Raw genomic sequence first — 13,745 nt, forward strand, 5'->3', positions numbered from 1 at the left:
CCTTGGCCTTGAAAAAGCTCGAGACCGGGGCCTTCAATGGGAACTAAGTGTTCTTTCAATTGGGCTCCGAGTAGCATTCGAAATCAGTCTTGGGAATGCAGTTCCTCATGCCTTGTGTGCATTTTGAAAAGAGTGAAGTGAAAGAGTTACTGGAACTTGGCCACTGTTCAACTCTTTTTGTTCCCAACCCGCAATGAGCCGTTACATGGATCACATCACATCCTCAAAGCACAAGAAGCATTGATCTCGCTCGGGTTCCCAAGCTCCCTAGATACACAGACGTAAGGTAATGTCACAAGTACTTAGCAAACCAGGAGATCAATATTGACCCTCTTAGGGTGTTTTAGCCAATATTGATATTGACAGCCCTCGTATAACAACAATCCAGACCTCATGTATTTGTATTTGACGACTATCGTGGTTTTGTCAGTTATCTCACTTTCTGTACAAACAAGTTGACGTCTGAGCGATCTCGTGGGTGACTAATGGACTTTTTATCTCGAGCTTATTATGTCTTGATTATCATTGGTCACACTTCATAAAGAACGGACAAATAGATCGCTCTCTGCTATGCTCTTGTTCCCATGGGGAAGTGCAGATTTTTTTCATTTATAGGAGAGTGGTACTTGTAAATGAAGTCCATACTATTTTTCTCCTGCTGGGGTGTTATCCGTGACTTAGATGAATAAGCAAACAAGCATTTACGTGTTAACATGATTAATTTATTGACAATTTGCACAACACTTTTCTGTGGTTCGATTCATACCCAAAGAGATCTCAAAACTGGCGCCAAAAAAGTAGGAGACCTTTGGCACTTACTTGTGCATATGTGCCTGATTCCTGAAGCGTTTTGATTTTATGATTTCAATGCTTATAAATGCTCTGTATTACTCTATCATAATTCCATCTCCTGATATTAAGAGTACTTACCAGCAACAAAACAAAACAAAAAAGTTATTAAGATAAAATGAAACCTCTTTTCTTATATTGACTCCATCAGGTGGTCAATTGGTAATGCGTGAATCGTTGATAAAATTGTTTTGATCCATTAAAACGCTTTAGTTTAGGTCCAGGAGTCTGTTTACCATTAATCGTCTATTGACCACACAGGCTTTTAAGGGGCTGGTTTTTGTCTCTCATTTTGATGCAAATTGTATTTTAGTAATGTTTCCTCATGACTCATTTTGTGCTGCCAAGTTCGCATGCTTTGCCATATTATAGAGTCAAATTAAAAAATTACCGGAGTGAAGTTTTGAAATGATTCATTACCAATTATATCAAAGCTAACATTTTGTTTATCGATGCCCACCACTACTCAGAACCTATTCATTTGAATGAACTTGAATTGTCCATTTTCGCTCTTTTTCTGCAGAGCAGCTTTATGGCCTTCTGCACTGCCTGCCTCGTTTTAGAGGTACCTAGGAATTTGTGCGTGAGTGCATGGATGATGAGGTCATAGCATGAGCAATGTGAGGAATGCCTACGATAATTCATGAAGCCCTCGTGTGTCGCAGTGCAACATGAATATGATGGCCTGAGACTCGGCAGGCTTCCATTTACCTGGTCCACCAAGAAGACAACTGTGGATGTTTGCTCACTTTAAAATGCAGTATAAGCGACAAGACCTTGGCAGGAATTTCAATGAGAGGATTGGCGGTGGTCACCCGCTTGCCTATGGAGTTGTTCGCCATAGATGAACTTGCAGAGGTCTCCTATTACCCGTATCAACAAATGACTGACATGTAACACCACTTGAAGCTTTGCAGAAATTCGCTAGCTTTCTCAAACAAACACCAACTTTTGCTGATTCATTCATCAGTGAGGGATGATATTTTTAGAGGTACTAAACTTGTCCTGAGTTGGCCAAGATAACATTCACATTTGGGTTTGGTGCCAAACTTGCTCTCCCTTTCATTTGTGACAGGACATTGAGAACTTGATCCCCCCCTTGTTCCCTTATAATACCAGACGACATATCCGCTCTTCCTCCAAAAGTCAGGAGAAAAGGGGTCCAAATCCTGCTTTGTTCCAAGTTGAATGAAAGTGGCTGAACCTACTACATGAAGGAGGAAACCAATTCCAACAGATATTTGTTTGAAGATTAGAATGTTAAGATTCAGTTGCTTTAACTTGTGTGTCAAATTTAAGGATATTTGATGGGACTCTTTTTGTGTTCCAGACGAGAGTTTCCCCTCCAGTCTTGAGGTCTCTGTCTGGGTTTTGGCTTCCATTTGTTCCATGGTTGAACGATAATGGTTCCAAGCTCGTCCCTCTCGATTAGGAGACCATACCTATCCATTAAACCACTATCAAGATCAATATGTTGCTTTTCCACATTCCACGTTTGTAGAGAGTCATTGGACAAAGGTGGTTTTGTCAGTGCTCCATTGGATATCATTCTCGATTAGAAGCTTTCTCTCAATTTTGGGGCAACACTTTTTGGAGCCGGCTGTTTTGGTTTGAACTACAGGAATACTTGCTATCAAACCAGCATCTCAAAGATAAAGAAAGACATGAAGCAAGTTTTCTCATCATTCATTTCTACCAGCACAGCTAACTACAATCAAGAAATGGTGAAATAAAAATAATTAGTTATTTTCCGCCCTCTTTTTCAAGTATGACATTTTTGACGCGTATTCATAGAAGACAACATTATGAAATGGCCACAAGCCATTAGAAAAATAAGTTTTGACAATGGTATATTCATATTAGAGCATATCACGATAGACACTAAAGAAACTTGTCTGACCAAAGTACCAAAATAATGCCACTATGTCACTAACATAATCGTACCAAAAAAAGCAATTGAGGAAACACAAAGAGATAAAAATGGAAGTTGAAACCGAATTTGAAGAACAAAATATAGATTGATCATTTGTTCCCAATTTAAATACGTGGCACACATTTTTTTATGACCCTACACCCAATCCCCATTTCCTTAACTGAAATGAGTTAGAGCGCAGTAGCATGATACCATAATTACTTTAAAGTGTAGCAGAAATTTTCGATAATGGTACATCCATGCTCTGTTCTAAATGTTTGTGCATGAGCACATCCATATTTATCATTTTTCTTTTGATTTGGTCTTTCACGGGCTTTTTTAACCGCTAAAGGGAATGTAATCCCCAGTAGTATTAAAATGAAAGTTTAAAGTTTGCGCATTTATTCTCGTAATCTTTACTTGATATTTTGGTCTGCCAACAAATTTGAGCCGATTTATGGCGTTACATACAGAATAATAACCAAATTTTGATCAAGGAGCATAATAAAGATAAGGAAATATATGGAGATTGGAAGCGATTTCCAAGAGCAGTAATATAATAATAAAAGCAATAAAAGTTCATTTATTGTTACTCTCGGCCATAACATAGCCTACGATAATGCGATGTCTAAAATGGTACTGAAATATTGCGAATAGACACTGATACTGCACTCAATTGTGTACAATTGTGTAACTCAATATTGGTTCTCCTTATTTGAATACTTGGCACACCGTGTCAATAAGTAGCTCCCACTCCTATTCCTCCCTCCTTGCTGTTTCAAACTCGGTTCGACTGATCCCTATTCCTAATCCCCATTGGGAGATATCCATTGTGCGTTCATGACAATTTTTGTTCGGGACTGCATGACGGATGGTGTGTCCGCGTCCGTTGATCGCGGTTCAATTCCCCGAGGGGGCGGGGTGATGAGGGGTGGGCGGAAGATGGAAATTGTTTTCCCAACGTAATTTTGGCTGCGCCTTCTATGTGTCACGAAGGAAGATCTTCAACGTCTCGTGATTCACCTCCTGTGACTAATGATGCCCACCGTGATTGTTCTTCCCAAAACAAGAAACCGGGGGCGCTTGTTCAAGCCTTGTCCCTTCTCGAGGGTGGTTTTTTGAATATTCACATTCAATTCGAATGCATTCGAAGCGTCCAGGGCAGATGGTGTGAGGGGTGATGTTAATCGATTTTTGATGAGATCGCTTATCTCGTTGGATGGACGCCAGAAGCTCCCAGTCATTTCTTTCTCCCTTTTGTCCAAAAAAGACGCTCTTCTTGTCTGTCCCTAGGCAAATATTCTTTTTGACCAAATCATCTCGTCCTGGGATGAGGCGCAATCTACGGAATACATAATTTTTCAATGGTTTTGAACCTGGAGCATGAACCTTTTTCGGTGGGAGTTCATAGGGGTAGTTGACCTCCAACCTGGCACGTGTTTACCGTGTATGGTCCGTCATATCAATGAAGACGATTTCATGGAAGAGATCGATCACGAGGTAAATTATCTTGTCACATGAACCAATTCGTGAGTATCCAATATGCATTGAGGATGGTAGACGGCTCGTCGTTGGTCTTTTCTGAGAGGTTAAGGAAAGTGGTTTGTCTTATCTGATGTGGCTGTGTCTCCAACTAATTGGTGGCTTTGATCGATAGGATGGTGCGATAATAAAAAAAATGAACCCAAGAGCTTGCGTGAAGCGACATTGTAAAATTGGCAGCGAGAAAAATATGTTATTAAATGGAGTTTTTGAAATTGTGATCATTATGTCATCATTATTTATTGAATTATTATTGTAGATCACAAAATTTCGGCTGATGCTTTCTTTGACGTCCACGACAATTTCTTAAGACTTACTTTTTTTGCTGCACTTTTTGAATGCATCTTTATTTTTAAGATAATTACGTAGTATTTCGCACCCAAATATGAAATATTATTCGGCCATCTAACTATGAGTATTACCACAATAATTATAGTTTAATAGGAAACAAAATTATAGACCGTCGAAACTCGTTGAAACCCTTAAGATAGTTGCATTATATGAACACACTGCATACCCTTGATAAGTTTCGTCAGCCGCCGAATGTCCTAGATCTGTCACTCGCGAGTGTATGGAATGGGGTAATACTGAAAAAGTAACCCACCAAGGCAATTATGGTCGTGAAAAATTACATGGAAGGAAGTGTTTGCGCTCATGTTCACCACTAATTCGATGACTAATCGAATTGGTCCCAAGGAACAAACATTATTTTCATGGTGGGCGAGCGGGAAAAACAAGGCTACAAATTCAATTATAAAACCACTTCTCGACCATTGATTGTCGCATGTCCAATGTGTGAGCAGTGCATCCTCTTTTCCAATTGGGAATGTGGGGATCCTCAATTGCATGTGCCATGGAGAGTGCATCATCCAGTTATGCCATTGTTCCCTAAAGAGGGGTAAACTTGGTGGAACAAGGGAACACCTGTCGATATTTCTTCGGGAAGTGATCACTTCTGAAGCAATATTTTCTGCAAGGGAGAGGAGGGCCAGCATTTTCGGGTGACCTGATGAATACTCAGAGGCATTCATTCTTGTTCCAAATAGAAGAGAATGAGGAGAACAAGTTGAACATTTATAAACAAAATGCCCTTTTCCAAGCTACGAAGATTTTCAAGAATCCAGCAAAGAACCCACATAATTGCTCAGCTAATAGTGAGATTAACATTGCCTTTTTTCCGCTCAGACAAAACGCATGCTCGCAACCCCTACAACTTAAACACTCGATGCTAAGTTGAATTGCCTTGTTACCAAATCAAAAAAACAGAAACAAGAATAAAGTCAATAAAAGACATATTCAGAAATAAACAGTGACAGGAAGTCGTAAATCATCCCATTTTTTCCGCGGCCAAGGGTTTCAAATGCATATTGGCCATTGGACACGAGTGGAAAACGAACGATCTCCCGGTGGGCGGCGAGGGTGTTTTGGTGGTGTCAGAATTGATGATATTGCCCTACGACAGCATATATTATGAGCTTGTTAACCCTGGGGGGTGAAAGTCATCCGTAAACAAACCACCTCTGCCACCACTAATTAACATGATAAAGTGCACAGCACTGTCACGTTTTAACTTATGGCACGATACGATTAGTCAGGCCTTGTCTCAAAAAGCTGGAAGAGGGGCTGACTAGATTGAGCACACACATTTGAAGATCGATGGATGTAACTTCTCTACACAGAAATCATCTGCAATTGTTGGTAAAACCGTAAAACCAGTTTGGGACAATTCGTCTTTCAGATCTTGTGAGTGAGTGAATTGGTTAGATCACAAATCGCAATGACACAAAATAGAGACGTGCGTACAGTACCTGTGAGAGCGAATCTACAAGGAACGAATTAAGTTATCTTATTATCTTCAGGATGACGAAAGAGATTTCAAGGTTGCAACTTAATTCGTTATAGAGCATCTGCACAACTATTCTGTGGCGATCAAGGTATTTGTGAGTCTTGAAGGCCTCAATTTAGACTTGATGTTATCAATTACCGACCCGTCGAAAGAACGACGGCGAGGACGCTCGTTATAGAAAGGAAATGTTCTTAAATCCGTCCATAGAGGACAAAATTCTGAAGTATGACGTAATCGTTGACAATGGGGACGTTTAGGCAAGCTCAGGGAGGTTCGTTTGTTTGCTGGTACCATTGTCAGTGATGCAAGTTTGGGTCTTCAAACGCAATTTTGAGAAGCTGACCCTTCTCTCACATTGTTGTATGAGGAAAGGTCAGCTTCGTTAAAACCAGGTTGAAACGCCAATTTTCCATCACTGGCATTGGCAGGCAAGTTTATTTGCTGGTACCAAAGCCTGCCTAAAATTTGCCCGAATATATGCTTTATAGAGAATGATCTAAAGAGATGCTTGATTGATTTACTTTTGTACTCACATATGAAGTTAATCTGTTGTTTTGGCTCCACCAAATCTAAGACGTACCGGAGGGCAGAATTTTTCCTTAAAAATTTCAAAGTGCCAATTCAAGCCCAAAAAATTCTGAATATTCACCAGCACTTGTAATGAAGTAATATTAATCTCTTTGGAGTTTAAAGAGTTTAACAGTTCTTGAGCTTGGAGCCATATATCTGCAGAAGAGACAAAAACAGTAGTGAAAATGAGCTTGGTATTCCGGAGTTCTGGGCTTTGTTGGGTGGAAAAATTCCCCGTAAGAAGTTAAGTGAATTGTCTTTTCAGCAAAGAGTCCCTAGCGATCGCGCCGTCTGATTTGCACACCCAAAGACGCAAACTTGGCAAAACAAGAAACCTTGAGACAAATGTCTAACGAAAAGCAGTGAAATATGTGATGAGTTTGACTTGGTCAAGCAATATCCAGCGACCCTGTCGATCCTCTTGTTGACTAACAGTAATGATGAGTCAACCAACCTCTCAACTCCAACAATTTGCAGTGCCTGCGATTTTCGGGTTTTTCACCGAAACAAGGAAATGAGTCTTCTCGTTCGTTCGTATAATTATGTGAACCCGAGGTTTTCCACCCTATCCCTAAATTGATATCCAAAACTACGCCAGTGAAGTTCTTTACCCACTTATAATAATGCTAAATCTCTCAAGTTCTGAGCATAATTAAGCGAGCTAAAGGCACGGCATAGTGTATACATAACTAACCAACTAAGCAAGTGTTAACATTCTCTCTCTTTCCCTCAAACTTTCAGGTTGGCCGGGAAGAAAAGACCGCGCCAAATCCCAGGGGTGAAAGCTGTTTTTGCCCGCTGTATCTACCTTATGCCAGGCGTCCACACCACAGTCCTTGACCCTTAAGACACAACAAAATCGAAACCTTTGCTGCCACACCTGACTGGCTGACTCACCCGAGAGGATCAAGCCGAGGACCCAGCCTCGATTTCTTCGAAGACATCAAAGAGAAAGCAACCTTTGCAGACAAGCTCGCAGACCACTTCCCTCCTTTCTCTCCTCTCTTCAACTGTCGCGTTTGTTGTTAGGAGGACCGCGCTTTTTCTCCTCTTGAGGACCGGTTTCCCTTCGCAATAACCAGTCGGTCAAATTGGCTCCTTGCAACAACACGTGGGTGCCGGAAGTTGCAAATCAGATTTCAAATGATGAAGCCAGGAACGGGAATTCAAATCTGTTTGTTGGGGTTGGTTCTAACCCTGGCAGCTTGTGAGGCACAAATGGTCGAGTTGCCGCCTTTGATCGCCCCTTTCACGAATATGGAGGGGAACTGGCACAGTTTAGTGGACGGGGTGCGGTTCTCCTTGGAATGTATGGCTAAAGGTGAGCCAAAACCGGACCTCCAGTGGTTTAAGGACGACGAGCCCTATGAGCCCGTGGATGGAGTAGTCATTGATGAGGCTGTTTTGGACTTCTCCGATCCAAGGGCAGACCTTCATGAGGGTCGGTACTATTGTAAGGCCAGTAATAAGCTGGGCAGTGCCAAGTCAGAGGTGGTTTTGGTGTCGACCAATCGCCCCAAGAGTCCTGAATGGGCCATTGCACCCAACTTCACGGTCAAACCCGAGGTCGAGATCAAAGAGGTGGACTCTTTCGTGGAGTTCAAGTGCAATGCCGTGGGCTCGCCCAAACCGGAAATCATCTGGACCAAGAACGCCGAAGTGTTACCGGATTTCACCGACAAGACCGTGCTCACCATTGATCGAGTGTCCAAAGAAGACATCGGCACCTACGCTTGCAATGTCTCCAACTTGGCCGGCTACGACTACAAGATGGTGTACTTGAATATCTTGACCCAATCACCGATATTCCTTGAAAGTCCTCGAAACCGAACCGTGTCCATCAACCAAGAGGTCTTTCTTCGGTGCAGTGCCAAGGGTTATCCCATTCCTTCTTTGGAGTGGAGGTTCAACGGGAATCCCATTGATGTTGAGGCCGATCCCGAGCTGGAACAGAATGACCGCGGGGATTTAGTGATCAAACGGGTTCAGAACGAGACAGCCGGCTTTTACGAATGTCTGGCCAAGAACGTTCATGGGGAAGTCAAGCAGACGGGCTACTTAAAAGTAGTTTCCAAGACCACCATCGAGCGTGGACCCGTGGACATGACCGCCGAGATCCGGTCCCCAGTGACAATGGAGTGTTTGGTTGTATGGGATCCGAGCTTTGAACTATCCATACTGTGGAAGAAGGATAATGTGGATGTGAAAATGGGCGGACGATTCAGTCAAGGTTCAGATAACTCTTTGGTTATTGAGGATCTCGCCTTCGACGACGCAGGTAAGAAAACTAGTCAAGTTGCAATGAAAGGAAACGAGTGAAAACCTAATTCTTCCCTCAATCCCAAATCACAGACAGTATAAATTAGATTTAACGCTTGGTGTGCCATTTTCTCATTAATGGACATTCCTGTCTGCATGTGTGTGCCTTGCTTTTAATCGATTTACGCTTGTCACTTAATGAACTGATGTCTTTGGTTGATGAATTCTACAAAATTAGTTGCGAGCAAAGGAATTTTAATACATTTGTTCCACAAGCTAACTCCTGGCACAAATTCCTCAAATAAACTTCGCCTCACAAAGAGCAATTTTGAATGAAGAAAAGGCGCCTTCGTTTTTTTCACTCCCAAGTCTAATACCGGGCGAGTGTGATGAATGTCCCAAATCAAGCTCTGCAATGTGGGCGTTCAGATGGAGTCCTCTTGGTAGTTGTTTTACGGCCACATGCAACACATTTATCAAACGAGCCGAGTTCCTCTCCACTTGCCTTTTTCATATTTGGTATGACTCGCTGAAGAAAACCTAAATGCAGTGAAATGTGATCTATGGATATCAGACTGCAAATGTAGACAAAATTCCTTTCATTTCTGTGAATTTGCCCTCTTGTGAAGAGGGCTAGTTGGTTGACTGTCTGCCTTTTACCAATTCACTCGTGAGGTTTGGTTCGTAGCGGAGAAAGACAAAAAAAACGAACTCGAGGCAAGGGCTTTCCACAAGTACCAGTTGATTAAAATCGATTTGTTTTTTTACACCATCATGCTAAAAAAAACATCATAGCCAGTTAGAGTGAATTATTTTCGCTTTTTGCTACATCTCCATACAACAGACTTGGGGTAAATTTAGATGAATTGTTTGACATTTGTAGGAGTTAGCGATTACCTAAAATGGTTATTCAGAATCCGAAAATGTCCTTTCTCATTCCATTCCTGAAACGTTTTCCTGAAGATTTGGAATATTCTTCTCTTAATTGTTGTTTCATAAAAGTTTTTCCACTTGCTCTAGAAAAGTGTGGCACTTTGGAGGCGGCATGATTTAGTACAATTGGTTTATAAGAAACCGATGGTTAATCGATGTCCCTGACGTCGCGGAATATCAGATTTAGCCAGGATCACTTACCATATCGATTCCCAAGCCCAAGAATAAGAGTCATCCAATTGTGACTGGGAGCAGTTGGATCCCACTCTTCTTACGAGAATGAAGACAACTCAATTTTACTTGTCCTTTGGAGTCTTTCTAACTAATAGCTTCATGTCCCACTGCGTCTAAGATATAAATTGTTTCGAAGGATCAGAGCCGAGTGTAAATCTAACCATACTGTACACTCCTTGTGAGGCAACACGATGTTTAAACAACAGATTAGAAGTAGAGCCTTCAGCAGACATGGAACAACGTTGGTCCATGTCCCCGGTTCCTTTGGACAAGTTCAGGAGCAAGTTTTCGCCCCTCAGCAATGCATAACAACTCTGAGATTGAAGGTAATCGAAGTCAAACAAGTTCTGAAAGTTTTCACAGTGGATCAAATTTTTGGTTGGCCATGTGGGAGTCTGGAGATCGCGTGAGTCGATGCATTTTTCGTGCCTACAAACCGTTCAATACAGAGTGGAGTTTTCGTCGAACCAACAACTCGATTTCCTTTGACCATCGCCACCAATTGAGACATCCCTCTTGCGCATAAAATACAATATGGCTTTGTTTGGTTCCAAGCATTAAACTTCCGCCTCTTGATTGCACAATCACACGGGGTGGAAACAGTTTTTGTTAAATCGTGGAATTGCCAAAACAAAAATTATGTTGGCATGTCTTGCTGGTATTGAACATCAGAAATCGGATAGTGTGCGAAATCGATTAAATAGAGTTGAAATCGTGATATTTAGCCTTTTTCAGAGGAACAAGGAGTACACCTTCAAAGTGCATTGACCTACAAAGAAAATGACAAATTAGCAATTTTTTATCCCCTCGAATTTTAAAATGCAACTTGTCTCAGAACGCTTCCGAACAATGTTTATTTGCGAAAGTTCAAAGTGTCTCACGAAAATATGACATATTGCAAAACCATTGCTATCGCATTTTTTGAAAACTTTTATGCGTACTTTCAGTTCGCTATGTGTTTCAATTTTTTCTCAATTCATTTGAAGGGCCAGTTTTTACTGCTGAAAAACTCATAAACATCTTTGAGTATATTTTTCACATTCAACCGTCTGATTTAAAAAAGGATGATTTCCTTTCTGTTTTAAGGTGACGGCTTAAATGGCAACCATTTAAGGTGGCTCAGCCAATTTAATGTAAAAGCAAAATTGCTTGCGTTTTGTCGAGATAAAAGTCCTAGGGGCCTGGAACAGAATAATTTATTCTCATTTTTTGTTATTTCAATAGTTCCGTATCGCAAAGTTGACTTCTTATTTTTGCCTAAAGAATCGGATGAACTTGTGATCAAGAGCCCTGCAAAACTACTTTCCGAGAATTGTCAAGAACGTTCACGTACCAGTTCTTGTCAGAAGCACCTTCCAAGGTTCAGGTCATGCTTGAGAAACTTGTAGAAAGACCAGAAGAAGGTCTTGGTCCATGCACGATATGGTTGTGTAAATAACATGGATTAGCACTTCCCCATGGAAAGGACTCGATGGAACAGATCCCGGCTCTAATAGAATATTTGTCTGGAACCACTTAATATACTGGTCCGAGTCCATGCTACTCTCTAGGTTACCAGTAGAGAAGAAAGCTGGCCGCAGAATGTGGATCACTTTGGAAAGGTTCTTCTTCCCTTGGGTTTTTTTGGCTTGTCTATTAGTGCCATTTGTTTTTGTTCCCCTGTCTGTCCATGTTCCAAGAAATGGCCTTGAATCCAAGCAGGAAAATATCTTTCACTAACGTCGCCAAGATCTGACAAAGGAAACAAAAATGTCGACCTTGTTCACGCAGCTGGCATTCAAAGCCGTTCCATTGTCCTGTCTTATTGTACATGTTGATTCCTGAAGTATGACTTCAATGTCCCTATTTAGATGTCGAGAAGCTTTCTTCTCTGCGGGAGAAGGTCTTTATAAACCTTTCGGGCCGTGCTTCGAGATCCTGAATGCCGCCGTTTTCCATTCTATGCGAGGGGATAATCGGAAGTAACGGGTCCTCAAGCATTAGTATGGAAATCATGGAGAACTTGGTTCATAAACATTAGAGAGAGGTTTTGAAATTGATCTGCACTTACAGCAAAAACTCGATATGTTTACAAGTGAGTGATGTGTTTTGTTAGGGTTTTTCTTTCCTCCGAAGGCGGGATTCGAACCCATGCCCTCTGGGGAACCATGTCGTGCCTCTATCGGGTACAGTAGACCACTATGAGTTGTTGAAAGAAGAAAACTAGAAACCTCTGGAATTTCTGCTCAGCGTGCAAATCAATTTTAAATCTGCTCTCTACTAATCATGTTGTTCAATTTATTTTCTACAAGTGCAAGCTATAAGTGGTCCTTATTCAACAAACTTCAAATTCTTGAATGACATTCATGCATTTACCTATTTCAAAAAAAATACTTTGATGATCAACAAACAAATCAATTACAACATACGTTATTCTTGAATTGCTGAAAAAGTTCTCTCTAATCTTCTAGTAGAACAGTTTGTTTAACTACCAAGTTTTAGTGGCCGCTACAAGGCTAGTTAATATTTTCAAGTCAAATATTATCCCCTCTAAAACTCTATCTGAAATTAAAGCTAGTTATTTCCAAACTGTACTTTCATTTATGTAATCATCTTCCTCAAAATATGGTGGAAATCCCCTCGTAGGGTGGCATTCTTGCAAGTCAGGAACAGCTGTAATCCTCCTTCCAGCTGTCCTTGGTGGTTGGTTGAATGAAACTTTTCAGATTGCGGAAGTTTGAAATGGCGTCCTGCCTTACAATTAGAGGAAAGCACTAGAAAAGGTGGCATGCCCCTCCGACTTCTTCTTGTATACATTCCAAGTATCAAGTATTGAATCTCGATCAATTCAAAGGTCATTGACCGGAAACTCTTAAGCCCCTTTGAATAGAGATGATCCAATCCGTCATATACGACGGATGCCACGTTAATCACCTTGTTTACAAATGGACATAAAAGGTGGAGAAATGTTTCCTTTCATGTGTCCTTATTCCGTGACTCTGCCGAGAGAGATTGTCAACTGATGGTGTAAAATGTGTTAAAAAGTAATTTGACGGGGAAGAGGGAATTGAGTGTGAATGTGGCAATCTCTTTGAATGATTGGAAATAAAATGCTGTCCCACATTCGATTCAATGCCCCAAAAAGGGGAAGGGGGAGAGAAAAGACAAGGGACTTGCATTATAAAAAGGAAAGACACACGATCACAGAGACTACAGAGAGTGGCCAAACTATGCATGTGCACTGCACAAGGGAAATTAAAACTTTTCGCCATTGAAAGCAAAGGAAAAACATAAAATGAAGAAGATACCAAGTCTTATGATAATGAACCGAACTAATTTGAGGACTTCAAGTCCATATCCTGGAGAATGCATTGTGCTTGAGAAGTATTGATTTTATTTATTCTTTGGTGTTCTAGTCATCTTTATTTACTGTGATATCACTCTGTAGCCAGCTATTTTATCATTCTGAATATTTCGTTCTTTTATCTATGAATGTGTATAATATTTTTACACACACTTTTATGTCTCGTACAAAATGGCATGGCCAAAAGTCGCAATAAAAGCTATTAGTTAAGTAAATAAAGACAAAACTCAAATTGAACCACTTGTGAAATGGTTGAC

General features: G+C 41.0%; 1 protein-coding gene and 1 long non-coding RNA gene across 3 annotated transcripts in view; one reads left to right on the forward strand and one right to left on the reverse strand.

Moving 5' to 3' along the window:
* Positions 1-3,327: 3,327 nt before the first annotated feature.
* LOC131891641 (uncharacterized) lies at positions 3,328-7,734 on the reverse strand. Of its 2 annotated transcripts, XR_009374443.1 has the most exons (4): positions 7,617-7,731; positions 6,683-6,875; positions 4,206-4,342; positions 3,328-4,103 (listed from the first exon to the last, which is right to left on the reverse strand). It is a non-coding gene; the product is annotated as an uncharacterized LOC131891641 (long non-coding RNA). The 2 variants fall into 2 exon arrangements; XR_009374442.1 differs by lacking the exon at positions 6,683-6,875 and having other exon boundaries at positions 7,617-7,734.
* Positions 7,735-7,855: 121 nt separating this feature from the next.
* Positions 7,856-13,745, forward strand: part of LOC131891640 (neuroglian-like) — a 15,670-nt gene continuing 9,780 nt past the window's right edge. Inside the window, exon 1 of the mRNA XM_059241270.1 lies at positions 7,856-8,997. Within this exon, the coding sequence (XP_059097253.1) occupies positions 7,863-8,997 (1,135 nt within the window). The 5' untranslated portion in view covers positions 7,856-7,862. The remainder of the gene's footprint in view (positions 8,998-13,745) is intronic.

The sequence above is a fragment of the Tigriopus californicus genome, chromosome 12 (assembly GCF_007210705.1).
Source record: "Tigriopus californicus strain San Diego chromosome 12, Tcal_SD_v2.1, whole genome shotgun sequence".
Taxonomy (NCBI): Eukaryota; Metazoa; Arthropoda; class Copepoda; order Harpacticoida; family Harpacticidae; genus Tigriopus; species Tigriopus californicus.